The sequence below is a fragment of the Microtus pennsylvanicus genome, chromosome 15, assembly GCF_037038515.1.
Source record: "Microtus pennsylvanicus isolate mMicPen1 chromosome 15, mMicPen1.hap1, whole genome shotgun sequence".
In the NCBI taxonomy this organism is placed as follows: domain Eukaryota; kingdom Metazoa; phylum Chordata; class Mammalia; order Rodentia; family Cricetidae; genus Microtus; species Microtus pennsylvanicus.
In genome coordinates this window covers 25,494,424-25,515,507 of record NC_134593.1, presented here as the reverse complement: position 1 = coordinate 25,515,507, position 21,084 = coordinate 25,494,424, and the positions used below count along the sequence as shown (strand labels likewise).

Sequence of the window (21,084 nt, the reverse complement as noted above, 5' to 3'; positions counted from 1 at the left end):
AATACCTTTCTCAAAAAAAAAAAAAAGAAAATCTGGAGTTGCTGGGTCAGAGATTATACAGAATGAGCCTAGTCTAAATATCAAAATTTAAAAAGGAAAGCTAAATCTTATGGTGCATGTCAAAAGAATACTGGCGCTCACTCAGAGCCCACAGTGTATACTGCGACCAGCTGATCTGAAAACCACATCAAGTAGTGTAATAAATGAGTCCATACTGAAAAATTAAATTCACATGTGCCAAGGCAGACTGCACATAAATGAATACTGTATTAGCTAGCAGATAACCTGCCAACAATAGTGACAGCTAGTATCAGTCGACAGCATCACCATGTTGATGTTTGATGGTTTGTCGTGTGAGAAGAGTATTTCTGAAGTCCTATAATCCCATGTGAAATAAAACATCAGGTCTGTTGTACAGAATTCCTAAACCACCACACCCTGAAATTTAGTAGTCAAGCAAGGGGCTGGAACATTCCTGAGTGGCATTTGAAAGGGATCTTGGAACAGAAAAGGTAGTCATTGAGCAATAAATCCAAATAAAGTGTGGAGTTGGACTGCATGCCAGTACTGGTTTATTGTGAGAAGCAGAGTGATGTAAAGTGATATATGGAAAATGGGGTATCCATAGGAACTGGGAATAAAACTCAAGGTACCAGTTTATGTGTTAGCCAATTCATGCTTTATGTCTGTAAGCAGGTCACTTGAGCAAACCTACTAAAAATGATACATCAGAGAAAGGGTAGGTAAGACTACTGAATCTTTTTTCCATAAGTAAACTTTCAAATTGCTGTCACTTTCACACAGTTTTGATGGACAATGTGCTAATTAGTGATCTGTTGCTGAATTACCTAAGATTCTATCTGTAGCTACGTCTCAGTACATCACCTGGTCAGTTAATTCTGGCAATTCCAAAGAGCTGTGACTCAATTGATCCAATTCAATCTCACTTTATACGTAAGAAAACAAGGTTTCAATAAAAACTGAACCCAAGTTCAGTGGCAACACAAGAATAGAAGATAATGCTGAGGTGGCTGGTATCAAAACTGTCCTTTATTAATTCTTGCATCACAACTCTAAAAGACTTAAGATACAGTCAAAAACAAAATACACTGAATAAAAATATATTCAACGAGTTAGACACTAAGATGTGAAGAGATACAAAACATCTGTAACCAGGGTCTGAAAACTCTTCTGAACCATGTTCTTAAGCTCCAGGGAACATTTAATAAGCACATGAACCAACAGGCCAGCTATATAGCTGGACACTGAACAGATGCAGATTCACTTTGTACTGTATAAGGTAAATTTCTCATGACCCACTAATGAACACCTAAAAAGATCTTTAGTAAAGCAATGGTCCCTTGATTCTAAAGTCACCTCAGACAGGGTGACTAGTGTTTTAAATCAGGGGCAGCATCTAAGTACTTGGAGAGTTAGTTTTAAACTTCACAGACTATCTATCCAGTATAATAAATGCTTATATGAAATAATGTCAGAAAATTATGCAAATATTAACAGTACAGTGGTCCTAAAATAAGCCACCTGCAGTGTCTAACCATTGCAGTAACTAAATAAATAAATGCATCTGGGTCAATAGTTCACATGCAAGCTATGCTTCATGCTTGGACCACAAACAGCATCACTGGACATCTAGTTCCAAGGCATCAACGATGTGTGCAGCAGAAGGACGATCTTTAGGATCCTCATTAGTGCACACAGAGAAGAGTTCAATGACTTTCTGGTAGGATTCATCCAGCTCCTCCATGTTGATGGATGGCCTGGTCCCCAGAGCAGCATAGTATGCTTCATCATCAAAGTCACTCTCATCAAAGGTTGTATCTGCACATGAGGAGTTAGAAATGGAAACAAGCAAAATTGTGTAGGTCATGGAACAGCTCAACAGCTTACGTCCTGCAACAAGGCAGGGTTACCCAGACCACAGGTAGTTGGTATTTTCTCTTCACCAAGAAGTTAAGGAAACTTGTTTCAACTAGATACCCCACCTACCCATTCAGCAAATGTAGTTTATTAAAGAAAAATGAGAACCCATAAGTGGAGAGGTTACATACATAATACCCCTATTCTCAATCTGTATTTCATTTGTATAAGATTAAATATAGCCAAACGAATCACAGTACTACTATAATCTTAAAACAACTTGCTATTTGAATTTTAACTTAATGAAAAGAGAATTTTAGCCGGGCGGTGGTGGCACACGCCTTTAATCCCAGCACTCGGAGGCAGAGGCAGGTGGATCTTTGTGAGTTTGAGGCCAGCCTGGTCTACAAGAGCTAGTTCCAGGACAGGCTCCGTAGCTACAGAGAAACCCTGTCTCGAACCCCCCACCCCCAAAAAGAGAGAATTTTATGTACTAATTACCAGAAAGAAATTCAGATTTATGTTAAAACCTATTTGTATCTATACCTTCATCATCATCATCATCTGGAAGATTGATGTGTGGAATACATAAAGTCATCATTTCCCACAGAGTAAGGCCAAAAGCAAACACATCTGCTTTGTCAGTAATAATGCCATTTTCCTCCAACGCTTCTTTGGGTTTCCATGGTTCAGTACCAATATAACAGGCCTCAGGATCAGTCACTAAAACACACACAAAAAAATACAAGTAGAATAGTCATAAGAACAGCTGTTAAAGATCATGGAGAAAGGCAAGCAACCAACAAAACAACACAAGCAAAACTCATTTATGTAGGAAGTTCATAAGTTAATCACTATATTCAGCCTCACTATAAAGGATCTGTCCCTTATCAGAATAGGACCTATTAAAATCTCATCAGTTGGTAAGAAAACAACAGTTCTCTTAGAAAGTAACAGAAATTTAGAGTAAAGATAGATGTCAAACTTCCAGACTCAAGCCAAACCATCTTGTAAGTGGTGTGACACAGCAGACTACTTCATGTCTAGGTTTTGGGTTTTTTGTAAGCTCTTAATATCACAGAGGCTGAAAGCCAAATGGCACTTCAGTGCTTCCATGACTAAGTCAGGAGCTCAGACTGGCCTTGAAAGTATCTGCCACTTACAGCCCCTTGCAGTCTAGAGTCCTTTTGTCAGCTTCAATAGAAGAGCAAAGCCAAAAGAAAACAACAACAACAACAAAAAAAACAGCAAAAAAATTAATTAGGAAGGGCTGGAGAGATGGCTCTGGTTAAGAGCACTGGCTGCTCTTCCAGAGGTCCTGAGTTCAATTCCCAGCAACCACATGGTGGCTCACAACCATCTGTAATGAGATCTGGCGCCCTCTTCTGGCGTGCAGACATACATGGAGGCAGAATGTTGTATACATAATAAATAAATAAAATCTTTAAAAAAAATTAGTAGGGGCTGGAGTGCTAAAAAAATTAATTAGGAAATAATGGACTCTTAGATCAATCTGCAAAGAACATCTCAATAGTATCAAGTCTTCAAATATACAGATCCTTCTTTCTCTATCTGGTTCCACCTTAGTGATGCTTTATAGCTTCCAGACTAAAGGCTTAGACTTAGTGGATTTATTCATTTTTTTCTTAGATTTTTAAATATCTTGGAGTTTTAAGTGGAATTTTTAACTTCTCATTTTCTTGTTATTTACTAGTATATAGGACTACAATGGACAGCCACTTACTCGATTACCACTTTTCTTCTAAAATCAATGTCTCTTTACTAGTTGTTTTTGGATTTTCTAGTTCTTATATCAATTTTGATAACTGCATTATTTATTTATTATATATACAGTGTTCTGCCTGCACACCAGAAGAGGGCACCAGGTATTATTATAGATGGTTGTAAACACCATGTGGTTGCTGGGAATTGAACTCAGGACCTTTGGAAGAGCAGCCAGTGCTCTTAACCTCTGAGCCATCTCTCCTGACACTGCATTTTCATGTAGGCTGTCATATTTAGTGAAATATGGCTGTCTTTAATAGTCCTTACACAAGTGTAGAGCATGCAGCTGTGACCCTCTTCACGCCTCATATTGGTGGCTATATTCTCTCTTTTCTCAATCTTGAGAGAATTTATTTTTCCATAGTCCAGCTTTTGGCTTTATTAACATTTCCCAGTGACTTCTGTTCCTATCTTTCTTATTCCTTCCATTGACAAGGAAGCAGCCAACAGTGGCCCAATGGCCCTCCAATAACTACATAAATTTTCATTGCCAAACTTCCAAAACTCAAGGTTCTCCTAAATATTTTGTTAGAAATCTAATTTAATTCTTTTGTCCAGTATTCGATGACATCTTCCTTAAGGCAAAATTTCCTTTATACGTTTAAAAACTCTATTTCTCTAAGATAAATCAAATTCACTGAACAGTGTTAAAGTTACCCTAAAAATATAATTCTTCAGTATTTTATTACTATAATCTCCATTTTATACAAGGATAGAATTGAAAACAAAATGCTTATAACTCACTTCCAAACAATAGGGGAGAAAAACAAGCAGTTTGTTTAATCAAAGAATCTTATCTTCAAAATTCTTCTTTGAGGCTTTCAATAGATGTACAAGTAGAGAAACATTTGAAGAGAAAAGGGAAGCTATAATAGTCCTGACTAGCATCATTGGATCAGAATACCCAGAAGCTGGGGAAGTTCTAGTCTGGTGTATCTGTCTTTCCCAAAGTTATTCAAGTAAAATCCAAACTAGTAAGAGCCAGTGTGGGCACAGACTCAAGACTGGAAAGACTGTGGGCCTGACGGTCCATGTAGCAACAGAAGAAGCTGGGCACCCAGAGGAAGCAAAACACCAAAGACACTCTGTATTACACACTTTTAATAAACAGTTCATTTTAAACCATGTGGGTTTATTATGTTGTAGAATGCAAAAATTAGGAGTTCAAAATTTGTATGAATTTAAAACAATGTTACTTACCAGTCATATTTTCATCCAATGGCAGAGAGACTCCTACATCACAGATTTTAATTGTTTCAAAATCACCTTTAATTACAACATTTGAAGACTTTATGTCTCCATGAAGCAGCTTCTTTTCTTGATGCAGATACTAAAATGGTAAAAACAATCAAATACATGAGCAGAAAAAAACCTAATAAAAGTTCTTTTAATAAAACAATGACTTGAGTCAGGCAATGGTGGCACACGTCTTGGGAGGCAGAGGCAGAAGGATCTCTGAGTCTAGCATGGCAGCCTGGTCGACAGAGCAAGTTCCAAGACAACCAGGGCAGAAGCCCTGTCTAGGGGGGAGGGGAGAACAAACAAACAAACAGCAATGTCTTGAACTCCCTTTGTGAACTGGACTTATTTAATTGTTTTAGTGTGTGAATCCAGGAAGGGGACAGGCCATGTCATTTAAATTTTTCCTTAAAGATGTCTGAATTCTTAAAGCCCATATAATTTCCTATCAGATTTCAAAACACTCCAATTTCACTTGAGGTCAATAGTTTTAAATTTTGAAATTTTCACAATAGCAAGTATCTCAAATTGTGATGCAATGCAAGAATAGCAGGTGATATGGGGACACTATAATCATGTGCAGATGCAGAGAAGTACCCCAGAGCTATATTATGTTTTCTACATGAACTCCTTCTGGGGTGTACGTAATTATAGTCACATTTTGAAGAGTGCAGCAAAATGGCTGTTCATTTGTCAGCAGCTGAGCTCTATACTGTGAGCCCAGCTTAGAAGGGAGAGACCATTCTTGCTGTGATCTGCCCTTCCACAGGAGCTTCTATGCTTGCTGCAAATGCTGAAATGCTGACATCATGTGCTGAATAGCCCCGACATGGTTGCATTATTAATTTCATTATATATACATAATTAAAGCCATCAGTCAGTAAGTAATTTATATGTTTCTCCTTTTGTTTCTGTTTTTCGAGACAGAGTTTCTGTGTAGTCCCGGCTCTCCTGGAACTCACTCTGTAGACCAGGCTGGCCTTGAACTCACAGAGATCTGCCAGCCTCTGTCTCGCTGCCCAGCTCTGTCCTACTTAAAGTTATCTATAAATGTACTGAATTGTACTGAATGTATTTACAATGCTTTTTTCCCAATCTGCTCCATAAACCAATTTCATATGAAACTTTAGCATGTCACCCTGACATCACTCTCATCACACTGTGAGTCACCAGTGGTTTTCTAAAGTCACGATTACTAGTGTTTAGTTAGAATATACATTTCTTCCCTTCCTTATGTTGTATCTATCCAAAAACACAGCAGCATAGGTATAAGCCATGTTTAAGTTCTCCAAAGCTATTTGAAATATAACAGCACAGTTACCTTTAGCCCTCTTGCCATGTGCAGAGCAACTTTGAGAATGACAGCGGCTGGAAAGGGGCACCCGCTGTCTTTGTTGCGCTCTTCTATTAAGTCGTTCAGAGACTTCTCGCCTCCATACTCCATAGCGAGGCACAGAGTGCCATCACTGGCTTCAGTAAAGGCACGATACCCTTAAGAAAATGTGACATTCTTCTATTAGTCTGGAAACCAGGGCTTCTTCGGTAATGTAACTTGGACCTGAACTAACAAAACGAGACAGCTATCATTTACAAAATTAACCCACAGCTATAATTTCAATGCCTTCAAGCATGTCCAGCACCACAGATCACCACAGTTTTAATATGCTTTCATAAATAGAATGATCCCACCATCCCCATTAGTACCAAAAATGCAAAGTGAAGACAATGTAAGAACCCATTTAGTAAATGTAAATGTCCTGAAATCCTCACAGCACCTGAACCAGATGACTACACCTCAACTCCATGACGGTTAGAGAGATACAAGCACTTATAGATCTAAAATATGTGGATCTTAAATGATGTTCTTAGATTTATGTGTGTGAATAAATGTGCATCACGTGTGTGCCTGGTACAGTGAAAGTCAAGACAGTGGATCCCCCATGGACAGTTGTAAGCCCCATGCGTTTGCCAACAACTGAACCCTGAACCCGAGTCTTCTGCAAGTGCGACAAGTCCTCCTGCCACTGCTGCGTCTCTCCACCCACTTTAGACAATCCACATTAACTTTCTTTACTGGCATAACCACGTCAGAGTGCATCCACACTGTTTCTAGAACTACAGAACACTGCTCTACCGCATAGCAGCATCAAGTCAGCCTGCACTAACCTATGATGTTCGGATGATGAAGGTTTTTTAAAATCTTAGCCTCATCAGTCAGCCTCTTCTGATACACACTTCGGTAATGATCATTACAGATAGGATTGATCTTTTTCACAGCCCACGGAGAATGAGACAATCCTCTTGGAGATCTAAAATATACACATGTAAATGTAAAAAGGTACACAATGAATTTTAAAAGTCCCCAAACTGACTCCAGAGAAATAGATGTATTTAAAAATACATAAAATTCTTTAGATCACCGACACCTGCTACATTTCTGTTTGGACTAAGTCAGTGAGTCTTGATGCACTGAACAGCACCTGACATCTCAGCTCTGAGAAGGGATTAAAGGGATTAAAGATAAACATGGAATGTTATGAATTTATAAAAGTACAATTAAACAAAAACTGTTTTTGTTAGAATTTTAGAAAAATGTTCTAACATTTCTATCCTGGCATGTCAGTCTACTATTTTATCAAACACTTTATCTATATGAGTTACAAGATTCTATAATTAATATTAAAGAAATTTAAGGAGATACTCAAAAAAAGTCTGTATATAATGGTATGCTCTCCTTTATTATTTGAAATTTCATATACATATTTTCTGATCAAATATACTTTCTGTCCCCTCCCCTCTAATCCTCGTGTGCTCTTTATTCACAGGCCTGCTGAGTCCACTTAGTGCATGGGTACAAGGCCATCTCCTGGGGCGAGGGTAACTCCTTAGGGGCTACATCCCTTCCCTATAGCCATTAAACTGCCAAACGTCCCCCATCCGTGACATGCTCTTCTTCACTATTTCAACTCCCCACAAACAACAGCGATTCTCCTACACCACATTCAAAGCCATGTTCTAGGATCTTTCCACCACTTCATGGTGATCTTAGTGAAGCCAGCAAAGGGCTAAGCTACTTCCCTCTAATAACCCGCCAGGAGGATTGCGGGGGTGAAGTGCTGGGGCAGAGCTCCCGCAGCTGTAGGGTTCTGAGAACTGGAATGTAGGGTTCAGGTGTGGGGAGGAACTTGTCCCACAAGCTGGAAATCCTGCACTCACCTTTTCATTAGGTAAACGTTGACTCCAGTCCCGAAGCCGAGCTTCTGCATGAATGGAGAGGCAGGGATGTTTACATGTGGAGTTGAACATAATACTACAAATCAAAAACAAAAGCCAACACTTAGCTCTTGAAAACAGCAGCAATACAAAAGTATCTTGACAGTCTGAAAACACTGTGGTAAGATTAGTGATAGCATCATTTTTTTTTTTACAGAGTACATGAGTACCCTTTGACCAAGACTACGTTTGTAACTCACAGTAACTAATGTAAATGGCCTGTTTGGGGGCATACAAGCTCATTTTAAAAATCTATTTAATTATTACTCTGTGTGTGTGTGCGCAGATTGACTGCCATGGCACACACATGGGAGTCAGAGGACAGCTGTTGAACTTGGTTCTGTTTGGACAAATTATACTTACTTACACTTAGGTCAACCTGTTGAGCCATCCCACTGCTCCTTTTTTAATTTTTTTTTTTCCTTCAAGATAGGATTTCCTCTGTGTAGCCTTGTCTGTCCTGGAACTTGCTCTATAAACCAGGCTGGCCTCAAACTCACAGAGATCTGCCTGCTTTTGTCTCCTGAGTGCAGGGCTTAAACATGTTTGCCACCACTGCCTGGTCCTTTTTGTACATTCTTAAAGGGCTATTTAAAAATAACGAATATAGAGGCTGGTAAGATGGCCCAGTGGTCAAGAGCACTTGCTGCTCTTACAGAGGACCAGAGTTTAATTTCCAGTGCACACATCACACAGCATACAACCATCTGTAACTCTAACTCCTAGAGAATCCAATGCCTTCTTCTGGCCTCCAAGGGTAACCACAAGCATGTGGCAGGCGTGCGCGCGCGCGCGCACACACACACACACACACACACTTAAAAAATATATCTTAAAGAGATAATAAAGAAGGAAATCAAACAAGCAAGCATGAGCAAATCCCAATGTGGTCCTCAGGGTCCAGTAGGAAGGTCAACTTTGTGACATTGTGGCACATCATCTACAAAGATCATGCTCAAAAACAGCACTCTATGCACAAACACAAAAATAGAAAATTGCAAGAAAACTTTGTAATGTTTTAAGTATTTTTATGATGCTGTGCTGGGACACACGCATAGCTGTCCTGGGGTACATATGACCTGTGTGCCACAGGTGAACACTCCTGGAACTATGTACAACCTGGCCTTTTACATAGTTCCCTGATCCCGTGACATGTGCCTAAGGAGACACACACACACCATTGACACATATCTTTGAATATGCTTTGGCATCTACAAAAACAAAAACAAAACAAATCTAATTCAGAGCATTCTATACTTATTACAAGGATGAGGCAGTTCTGCTTCTGGTCAGGAATAAGCTGCTCTCTCTCTGTGAACGGCAACACCTGACAAAATAGTTTTCAGATGCATGGCAAGAGGCAGAGCAGAGCTGCAACCTCTGAACAAAGACGAACTGATGAAGTAAGCCCTATCATCACCCCATGCCCTCAAAGGCAGTCCCAGGCTTAAGCAGAGGAAACAGCACAATACTGTCAAACCACAGAGACAGAGAGCAGAGGTCAAGGAGGGCTAGGTAGCTGTGGAGCAGAACACAAGAGGGAACTAAAAGACAATGAACAACACAAAAGATTTCCAGTAAAGTGCTTGGCTAATACTTAGCTGCACACCTATTGGGTAGTATTCCCCCAAGCCAGGAAAGCAATGGAAGTCTAGGAGAAGGATCACTTTATCATCATCAGCCAGATCAGGAGACACTGTAGCCGACTGTTACGTAAAGCCCCCTAAAGAGTAATTATTCAATACTACCGCTAACTTTTAGCCCCCAAGCAAAGTCTGTAAGAAAGATTGCTCTTAGCCGGGTGGTGGTGGCGCACGCCTTTAATCCCAGCACTTGGGAGGCAGAGGCAGGCGGATCTCTGTGAGTTCGAGACCAGCCTGGTCTTCAAGAGCTAGTTCCAGGACAGGCTCCAAAACCACAGAGAAACCGTCTCGAAAAACAAAAAAACAAACAAAAAAACAAAAAACAAAAAAAGATTGCTCTTCGGGCTGATGAGGGAGGGGGACTTGATCGGGGGAGGGGGAGGGAAATGGGAGGCAGTGGCGGGGAGGAGGCAGAAATCTTTACTAAATAAATAAATTAAAAAAAAAGAAAGCTTAAAGGCCAGCCTCAAAAGGCACAATCATTCAGCCAAATAAGCTTTGGAACTTCATGAAACCAAATACACTGTAGAGTGACAAAATCCAGCACTCAATTACATAAAACATCTACCAACCTAACCAAAAATTACCAGGTATGAAAGGAGCAAAAACCAGGGTTCATGCCAGGAGAAAAATAAACCAATCAAAACATACCACTTTTTGACAAGGATGGAAGAACATCATAAAACAGATACACATCTCAGAAAGAGGCTCACTGATGTAAAGGATAGTCTGGGCACACCGAGGGATAAAGAGATGTTCTTAAAGGTCCTCATGGGCTGCGGGTGGGAGCACAAGCTATAATCTCAGAACTCAGAGGCAAGAGTGGGGCTGGAGTCTGACAAATGCATCTGTGAACAGCCACATCTAACCTGCATTGGGAACCACACAAATATGCCTACTAGCACCTCTATTCAAAAGCGTGCTGACCCAGTTTAACAGGGTGATGTTTAAAGTTAGAGAGATCGCAGTGGAAAAAAAATTGCTAAAATTTCTATTACTCTACACATGACCAACTATTTAAGATACCCTAAACATGACCCTCTGCTGACTGGAATGTCTTCAAGTACAAATCCCTTCAGACCCCAGGAAGTCTGCTCATTTTTGTCATCATACATCTTGAGGTTTCTCAAACCACTTCTCATAAACCCGTGGGTATTCGAGAGAACTAGATCTGAAGTCTGTACAGAAGCTCCTCTAGCACGTGCCACACTACACAGCCTGTACTTGCCAGTCCGGAACGTCCACCTCTCTGAGCTTTCGTAGATTTCTGCTTCACGAGGTTTAACTATTTTATATACACTGGTTGTAACATACAATAAAACAGCATAGAAAAAAAAATATCCTAAACAAGCCAGGTGGTGGTTTGATCTCAACACTCAAAAGGCAGAGGCAGAAGGATCTCTAAGTTCAGGGCCAGCCTGATCTACAGAGCAGTTCCAGGACAGTCAGGACTACACAGATAAACCCTGTCTGGAAAAATATAAACAAACAAAAAAATATCCTAAACAATCTTTAAGAGGCATCAACAGGTGAAAATGCTTGCTATGCAATCGATGTTTGACTCCTGGAGGAATCCTAGGAATCTCCTCCTGGAAGGGGAGAACTGATGCCTGCTAACATCTGGTTCAAGTCAGAAGGCCATTACCAGGAAGAACCTAAAATCAAGAATGACCACGCCATCGACAGAAAGTCTAGCCCACACTATTAGAAGCTCCGTTATGGTTAGCGTGGTTATAATAACCAATGCCATGACTGTTCACAGACAATGACAAGGAGCAAACACTAAAACTTTTCTAGTAGAAACAGCAACAAGAAAAGGTCTTACTTCTGCAATCTTACCAGATTTCCTTTTTTCAGACAATTTGTTTGGTGTCTTGAAATCATTAAGTCCTTCCATTGTAGCAATCACTTTAGGTCCTATAATGAAAACAAGCTAAGTTATAAAGCAGCTATAAAGAACACTCAGAAGAATCCCATAACATCACTTTATCATGGAAATATACAATTTGAGAACTGAAAATAACCTCAGCAAATACTTCATCCAATTTTATTTACAATGGTAAAATTGAAACCCAGAAATACAATTACTTACTCATGTAATACTCATACTACCAGTGACTAGGGGTTGTGGTTTTAACTATAAAATGTATACTTAGAGGCCAGAGATAAAGCTCAGAAGGAAAAGGCACTTGCTGCCAAGCCGGCCAACTTGAGTTTGATTCCTGAAACCCATATAGTACAGAAAACCAATTCCCACAAGATGTCTTCTGACCTCCACACACACTGTGGCACACACCTGCCCACACACATATTCAACATATGTGTGTGTGTATATAACATTTTATATAAAAAATTAATTACATTTATTTACATATATATGTATATGGTTTTTCAAGATAGGGTTTCTGTTTGTAGTCCTAGCTGTCCTGAAACTTGCTCTGTAGACCAGGCTGACTTCTAACTCACAGAGATCTGCCTGAATCTGCCTCCCGAGTGCTGGGATTAAAGGTGTGTGACACCACCACCTGGCTTAAAAAAAAAAAAAGAAAAACTTTAAAAATACAAACTTGAATTAAAAAATACCTAGTTCAAAAAAGTAAACAAGAGCTGGGAATGTAGCGCAGTGGGAGAGTGTTAGCTTAGCATGCACATGGAGTTCCATTCCCAGTGCCAAAACATAAGGTAAGCAGTACGTTTCCCTCACACTTCTCAGGAGGTTGCAAACAGGTCTCGTTTTCCTTTAAGACAAGCCTATATGTATGTGTACCTCTAATACCAGCACTTGGAGGCTAAAACCAGCTTGGGCAACAGTGAGACCCTGCCTCAAACAAAACAAAAGTAGAAAACTGCATCCAATTAGCAACACTCCCAACAGTCCAGACACACAAGAGAAGTACTCCTTACGTGTTGAGTGCAGAGCACAGTGTGGCATCCGCATACAAAGGAACGAAGTATTGCCATGTACAACACAAATGAACCAAGAAAACATGCTAAGTGAATAAAACCAGATAAAGAAGGCTACGCATAGGCTTCCATTGATGGTGCATGTCTAAAGCTGTTCAGAAAAATGTCATGATTTCCCGGCGACTTAACTGTGGCTACGGAAAAAAAAAGTTTAAAAAATGGGGGGTGGGGTGGGAGTGGGAGGCTTTCTAGATTGAACAAATGAAAAAAAAAAGAGGGTATGGGATATTGGGAGCTCATTTGTGAAGGCTTTATTGAATCTTGGAGGAAAGGTCGAACAGGTAGCCAAATATAGATCTTGAACAAAGCTGAAGACGTGATTTTTGTGGGCTTATCAACAGAGATCGGGCATCACTGATTTCCTAGATGAGAATGGGTGCAACCCTCAGCACCCAGTTCAGGAAAGGGAGGGAACAAATCAGTCTGTAGAATACAAGCCATGTGCAAATTTCTTGGCAAAGACTGGCCTGGAGAATATCAATGTCCATGTTCCTGCAGCTTGAAGACTGGATACAAAGATGCATCATGTTTTTAAAAGATTAAAACACCAGCCAGGTGGTGGTGGCGCAAGCCTTTAATCCCAGCGCTCCGGAGGCAGAGGCAGGCGGATCTCTGTGAGTTCAAGGCCAGCCTGGGCTGCAGAGGGAGTTCCAGCACAGGTTCCAAAGATAAGCATAGAAAGAAACCCTCTCTCAAGAAAACAAACCGAACAAACAAAAAAGATTAAAATACCGAGATCTAAATGTTCCAACATTCCCTTACATTCTTTTTAAAGATTTATTTACTTATGTATACAGTGTACACCAGACTTCATTACAGACGGTTGTGAACTACCATGCGGTTGCTGGGAATTGAACTCAGGTCCTCTGGAAGAACAGCCAGCTCTTAACTGCTGAGCCATCTCTCCAGGCCCAATAGCCCCTTACATTCTGAACACTCAAAACTACCTTACCTTCCACTTAACACTATTTATATCAAAATATGCTATGTCCCACCCATTCTGGTTGTCTGATGGTACTTTTCCTTCCTGACTGAGTTTGAGCCTTTGTCTATGTACTGCCCTAGGTCTGCATATACTTTCCATAGATGTTCACTGTTAAGTAACTATATTAACTTTAAACCACGTCACCTTGAGGCTTAGGATTCAAAGGGCACATCTGACAGAGCTGGTGGATCTACTTGCTAAGCCCTGGTCATGTTTTGTTCTGTTGAATCTGGGTTTCACCCAAGCTTAACGGGCCTTGAGCAGCCTGTGTATCCCCAGCTAATACCCAATGTTACACCCTCTTGCTTCAGTTCCAAAGGGACTGAGATCACAAGCGTACACCATGCTTGGTTAATCTGATAACTGCTTTTTTGACATTTCATTTTTCATTATGTGGCAAGGGGTTGGGTGGTATATGCACAGCAATACAGGTGCCTGAGGTGAAGGATGGAATTACGGGAACCTGTTGGGTCACTCCTCACCGGTGTTGGGAACCAGGTCAGCCCTGTCCCCCAAGAGCAGTGTGGGCTCTAATTACTGAATCAACTCTCCAGCGCTCCTGCCCATAACTTTATAATATTGTTTTAACAGTACTTGACTTTTCAAAAGTATTCTTTTATTAGGATATGCTAACTCTACAAGGTTATGGGTTCCACTATGAATTTTCAAGTATGTATGTAAATATATTTTTCAAAAAAAATCAATATTCTCCAGTGTAGGAAACTATTCACAGCCAAATTCCTGTCCTGTCTTCAGTCTCCACTCCCTAGTGCTGGGGCCACAGGCACTCTTTTGGTCCTGAGGAAGGAACCCAGGGCTGCATGCACGCTGGGCACGGACTGTACCCAATGGGTTACTGCCCCTGGTCACATCCCTACCCTTTCTACTGTGACCTTAGCTTAAAAATCAGAAGCATTCGCTGAGAGGTCCTTCCCCGTCCTCTATGGAGAAAGCGGTGACTTCCTCCCTGAACCCCCAAACTCCCCGCGACCCAGGAGCTCAGGGGCAGACTCTGCGCGACGGTTCCAAGGGGGTTCCCAATTCTCTGTCCGCTGTCTTCCCCTGGGTCCTCCCTCGATCCTCCCCCGGCCGCCCACTGCGTACCCGCTGTCAGCTGTCCTTCCCGGCAGAGCTCCTGGGCCGCTGTCCTCTGGTCCCGGGTCCTCCCCTCGGGACTGTCTTCCTCCCGTCCGCTGTCCTCCCTCGAGTCCACCGCGCTTTCCCTTACCACAGCCACACCCACCTAGTCCGGGAGGTGCAGGAACTCGCTCTAACCGCTGCGGCGTTCAGGCGTTTTCAAAGGTCGCGCCGCGCCGGCTGAACCCGCCAGCTGGCTCAAAGCTGTAGGGACAGCGGCTGCGGGAAGTGCAGGAACAGTTACTGGAGCTCCAGTAACCGCCGCCGCCTTCAGGACGCGCGCACTTTCAAAGATCCCGCCGCTGACTACGGGGCGGCACTAGGGTCAGAACTCCCGCGTTCGTTCGTGCAATCCCCCTTGCTCTGCTTGGGCTTCCAGGTTTGACAGCTGCCAAAGAGAAGGGACCTTCCAGAGGAATGGCTGGAAAGCTTCTATAGGAAGTATCAGGCCTTCGGAAGAACCCTAAAATGTGTGCCTGTTTTGAAGGCAAATCTACCCAAAGCTAAAACACTGCTCTGAACATGCATTAGGTAGGATGTTTTGTTGAAGATTTATGTGACCTTAAAAAATAACTAGAAATATGTAGAAATGTTGGAGCTGAGAATGAAAATTAGATATTTAGAAATTTTACTTTAAAAAAAAAACTGTCTATGTTTTTGCCACCCACATGTGGAGGTCAGAGGACAGGTTATAGAAACTAGATCTCTCCTCTCACTTCAGATTCCTGCTGAAGGACCAAATCTTCATCCCCACCCCCCCATCCCCTACTCCCCATCCTTAGCAGTCATAACAGGCTTCAAAAAAAGACCCAGCAAGATGCAGGCTCTTGACTAGGGAGGCTGTGCTGAGCCCCTGACCTTGTCCTAATTACTGGAAGAAGCTGCCAGAGAACCCACTTATGGTAAGGAACCAATCAGAAGTTAGCTGGCAGCCTCTGGCCGTGATTTTACTGATAACGGAGGGATGGCCTCCAGGTATAGCAACCTTTCTGCAGCTGACAGTTTCCATAAATACCCCCACCCCACTGCAGCCGGGATCTCTCCTGCTCCACCGATGCATTGGACAGACTAGACGCCTGGGTTCAAACCTCATAATTAAAGACTCTTTGCTTTTGCATAGGATCTGGTCTTGTTATGTCCGAAATTCAAAATCGGAATCACTACCACAGACCAACTTCAATGCAAGAAGCAAGAGTCTTTATTGTGGTTCACTTGGGTTCCTCCAACCATCAGAAGCAGCAAGCGGCAACACCCGAAGATAAACAAGAACAGTGTAGGCCAGGGATCCTGAGGCGAACAAAGGGGTTTATATAGGGGAAGAGTCTTGGGGAATTCCAAGCCTCTGGGCTTGTGGTTGGCTGCCCCCTAGTGGGGTGAGGAGGAATTCCAGACTTCCGGCTTGGGATTGGCTGACCCCTATGACGTAAGGGGCTTTTCAGGCCTGAGGAAAATGCCAAGCCTTTAGGGGCTCAGGGATTGGTCAGTTTTCCCTGCTCAGGGATTGGCTAGTTTTGTCAGGGGTAGAAATGGCTCCAATTCTGAGACCAAACTGTGTTTCTTTCTTTACTTCCTTTTACCTTTTTGACCTTAATTTTGGGATCAGGGCAAATATCTTTGGTGGGCTCTGAATCTAGGGACTTAGTACATTCTTTTGGTCCGGGTTTCAGGGTCTGGGGACTTTTCTCAGGCTCTTGGTTCGGAGACAAAGTGTCTCTTCCCCTGGCTCTGGTCCCATTTTCTAGGTGTGTTTCTTTCGCTGGCTTGGAGTTTGGAGCCACGCCATTCAGGATTTGTGTAGAGGCTACAGATCAGGGATTTTCTGGGGACTGGATTGTAGTACGATTACTAAAAACCCAGAGACAGACATTGGGGTTCAACCTAAAATATCAGAAAAGCAAAGCAGCCAAGCCACTAGAGAGCTCTTACCTCTAAGAAACCCTCAGATTGAAAGAGAACAACTTCTTGTCTCATCCTGGTTTATACTCCTCGCTAGTGCTGAGATTAAAGGTGTGAACCGCCATCACCTGGATCTGTTTCTGCGTGGATCTTGTGTTGCTCAGGGTGGCCTTGAACTCACAGAGATCCACCTGACTCTGTCTCCCAAATCCTGGGATTAAAGATAATGTGTCACCAGTGCCTGACTTCTAGTGGCTTAGTTTTACCCTCTGGTCTTCTGGCAAGCTTTATTTATAAAACATAAATAAAATAGCACTGTTAAATTGGGAGTATAGACCCCCCAGCTCCCAGGCCTTGGAATTGCTTTGGTCTGGATTCCAAATCCCAGCATGTCAGGTCCTGACCACTCCCACAGGGTACTTAAGTGAACTCCCAAAAGACGAACACGCGGTCTCTTTTCCTTCCTCCTGGTGGTTGCCGTTCACGGCCTCCCGATTCCCCCTGGGGCCACATGAGAGCGCAGGACTCCCATTAAACCTGTATATTTCTTAATTTGGCTTGTTTTGACTTGGCTTAATGGGCATTTGTGTCGGCAGAGAGCTTGTACTAGGAAAAGTTCCTAACAAGCACTATAATGGTTTTCTCAGTCTCTTGGTGATTTTGGGGGTCCAGACTCGGGGCACAACACTGTGATCTGACTGAGATGGTCAGACCCCAACAGCAAGCCCTTTCCTGCCGCTGAACCTTTTCACTGACCCAATTTTGCTAATTCTTGTAATTACCACATTCTACTTAACACATGTTTTCAGAGCAACTACCGTGTGCCGGGTGTCTGGACTTAAATGCCCACAGTGTAACACAGTCTACGACATTCACTATAAGAGATGAGGATTACGTTTAGAACAGGAAGACATTCCCAAAACATCTATGGGGCTTGAGGATGGTGTGATACCCTATTAAAGAAAACACAGAACACAATATAAGGAACACTGAGATGCCTCCCTCACAGGAACACACAGTGCTGCACTGTGACCTCTTCAATAGTCTGGAGAAATTCAACCCTCAGTCTGAGCCCAGATAGATGGGACAGCTTCTTTACTAAGATAGTGTCTCACAATGACATGACTCATATATATGCATTCATGTGCTTATACACATCAACACACAGTCTTGTCTAGTGACCATCAGTTTTGTTACTATTTTCTAAGATTCAGTTTCTCAGCATGTTTTCACTTACATATCTTTTTTTTTTAAAGATAGATTCTTATTTTTTTTTTTTTTTTTTTTTTTGGTTTTTCGAGACAGGGTTTCTCTGTGGCTTTGGAGCCTGTCCTGGAACTAGCTCTGTAGACCAGGCTGGTCTCGAACTCACAGAGATCCGCCTGCCTCTGCCTCCCGAGATAGATTCTTATTGTTTCCCTGCCTGACCTGGAACTCAATATGAAGACCAGACTGGCCTCAGACTCACAGAAAGTCTCCTGTCTCTACCTCCCAAGTGCTAGGATTAAAGGCGTGTGCCACCATTAACCAAAGTAATTTTTTTTTAAAAAAAAGCTTTTATCTATTTTTATTTTACACATTTAGGTGTTTTGCCTGTGTATATGTCTGTGTGCCGTGAACATGCAGTGCCCATGGAGGCCAGAGAAGGAGTTGGGTCCCCTGGCATTGGAGTTGAAAGACTTCCAGATCGGGGAGACTCTCACTCAAGTCTCGGGATAACATGACCTCCCCCTCCCCCCAGTAACTCATGAGAGACCGTCCTTTCTGCAATCACACGAGGTTTATCGACAGGTACCAGTGCTGGGGCCAAGACTCATAACCCACGCAGAGGAGGAGTTTAACGATGAGTAGCTGGGAGAAGGGGTATTTAAGGGAAGAAACCACAACCCAGTAATTCAAAGGGGGTAGGGAGGGCGTCATTGGAAAATTCTGAAAATACCAGTGATCATTGAAAATTCCGAAAATACCAGTGATAATCACAAGGGGGTAACTCCGTGTTTCTCAAGATTATTCTCAAGATTATAATCTAACTTTATCTTCAGCTTGTTCCTGAAACACAGTCACTGAACCGGCTAATCTAGATTTCTGATTCCTCTCTCTCTCTCTCTCTCTCTCTCTCTCTCTCTCTCTCTCTCTCTCTGTTTAGATTTTTGGCTCTATTTATTCTGCTGGGGGGGGGGTGGTCTGGATTTATCCAGGTCTTTCAGAGTCACAGACAATTGTGAGCCACCATGGGTGCTGGCAATTGAACTCAGGTCCTCCAGAGGAGCAGCCAGTGCTCTTAGCTGCTGAGCCATCTCTCCAGCACCGTGATTTCTTTTTGAAGTCGGGGAAACTTTTCTGGGTTTAGAACTACCTGACATCTTCAAGCAAGATAACTTGATTTTTTATTCTTTGCCCTGTAGTATGCTAAGCAACTGTTGAAAATCAGTGCTAAGAAGAGGGTGTTGTTCAGTTGAAAGCTCCAGGTTGCTCCTGCATGATCCAAAAAGCCTTCTTCCTGTCTCTCTCTCCAAACCCTGCCCTCTCAGAGAATCTCCAAGAAAGAAAAGACACCAAAAAGCCCAATTCCGAATTCTTGGCAACTATTGCACCTTCCTCCCCAGTTGCCTCCAGCAGCCTTAGTCCCCTCCTGAGCATTCACTTTTGATCATACCTGGACGTAAACCCAGCTTATTGTGGATACGTCATCACCCCTTGCCTACAACCTATATAATCTCCCTGCTTTAGTTCAGACGTGCACCTTCTCCGTGTGGAGCACAGAACTGCTTGGCCACACTGCTGCCATGACAGACTTAATAAAAAATCAGCTGAAAAGTAGGCCCCAATTTCAGTTTACTGTCAGGCAGCACCTGGTCCCAGGACAAGCCATAAACTGACACCATCCAAGGGTGGCCAGCATCTAAAGGGAAGTCCCTGACACTCCAGCGATTAGATAAGATTGTAAGATGTCCCTGAGCCCAGCACACACCTATTCCTCTTTTGCCAAGATACCCCAAGACAAATGTCAGTCAATCAGGATCCTGAACCCTGGAAATCCCCTCATTCTGAACCTCTGCTATGATAAAAAAAAAAAAAGCCCTACCCCTTGGCTCTCTCTGCTCTCAACCACTGCATCAGATAGAGACCAAGTTTGAGCTTGAAATAAAGGCTCTTTGCTCTTGCTTACGGATTCAGACTCCTTGGTGGTCTTTGTGGGACTCGGGATCTGGGTTTTACACTCTGTCCTTGGTCTCTGGAACTGGAGAACCCACCCAGGAGTTGCTTTGCTCAAACTTGTTGTTTCGGCTTGATCAGTCTTACTGCGTTGGCAGAGAAACCTATTGGGGGGTGGGCAGAAAACCAACTAGGTGTCATGGAAACTCACGGGCTTCTGTCGTACAGAGACCTGCTCCCCAATAATTTCAGCTATTCAGATAATATGAAAGCCAGTCAGAGACTCCTGTGCTGTGTCTACCCTTCAAAGTCCAATCCGTCTGCATCTGTAACCTTCCTTAGCCTGTTTCATTGGCCTCAGGAGAAAATGTCCGTCCTCCTGCCTAAGGTGCCAAGTCAATCCATAAGCTCTGGAGACCCCTCCTTCTTTCCCACACTGCTGCCAAATCACCTGCCTCTCCTCTAAAGGTCTTTAAGAAAAAGTGGTAACCGCAATGGCAAGCACTTATTTAGTATTTCTGATGTGTCTGACATGGATTCATGTGCTTTCCGTGTATTTAGTCCTCACACATCTCTCACATGGGTTGCTAGGATCAAACCTCATTTTCCCTTTTGTGATACACATACATATGTGATTTTAAATCTAGACTCCACGTATGAAGAAAATGTGACATTTACCTTGCTGAATCTGATCTATGCCCTTAACATGTGATTTCCAGATTGGTCTGTTTTCCTACAAATATCATGACAAGCTTCATTTTCTCAAGTGAGGAAATTGAGGGAGAAAAGAGTTAAATAATATGCCTAAGGTCAAAACTAATAATTTATGTGACTAGGATTCAAACATATGTTGAAATTAGTATTCCTTTAAAACAAATATACTCAAAAATCTCTTGCTTCAAACACACATGCACACAAGCACACAAACACACCTCCATTCCCAGGGTCTTCCTATTTTACATCACTCTCTTCCAAGCATGGAAGCACAGTATCTTCTCTCACCACCCCATTTATTGATTTATTGATTGATTTATTTATTTATTTTCAGAGTCACAGAGATCTACTTGTCTCTGACTCCTGAGTATTGAGATTAAAGGCCCATGCCACCATGTCAGGCTGGTTTTTTTT

The 21,084-nt window shown here is 42.3% G+C and overlaps 1 protein-coding gene across 2 annotated transcripts; it reads right to left on the bottom strand.

The window, feature by feature from the left end:
- Positions 1-785: 785 nt before the first annotated feature.
- Pbk (PDZ binding kinase) lies at positions 786-15,151 on the bottom strand. Of its 2 annotated transcripts, none has more exons than XM_075949625.1 (8): positions 15,011-15,151; positions 11,658-11,735; positions 8,119-8,212; positions 7,069-7,211; positions 6,224-6,393; positions 4,864-4,993; positions 2,425-2,601; positions 786-1,839 (listed from the first exon to the last, which is right to left on the bottom strand). In XM_075949625.1, the coding sequence occupies exons 2-8, from the start codon at positions 11,713-11,715 to the stop codon at positions 1,640-1,642; spliced, it is 972 nt and encodes a 323-aa protein (XP_075805740.1). In that variant the 5' UTR covers positions 11,716-11,735; positions 15,011-15,151; the 3' UTR covers positions 786-1,639. The 2 variants fall into 2 exon arrangements, with proteins under 2 accessions (XP_075805740.1, XP_075805739.1); XM_075949624.1 differs by lacking the exon at positions 15,011-15,151 and adding an exon at positions 14,872-15,003 and having other exon boundaries at positions 787-1,839.
- Between the last annotated feature and the right edge of the window lie 5,933 nt (positions 15,152-21,084).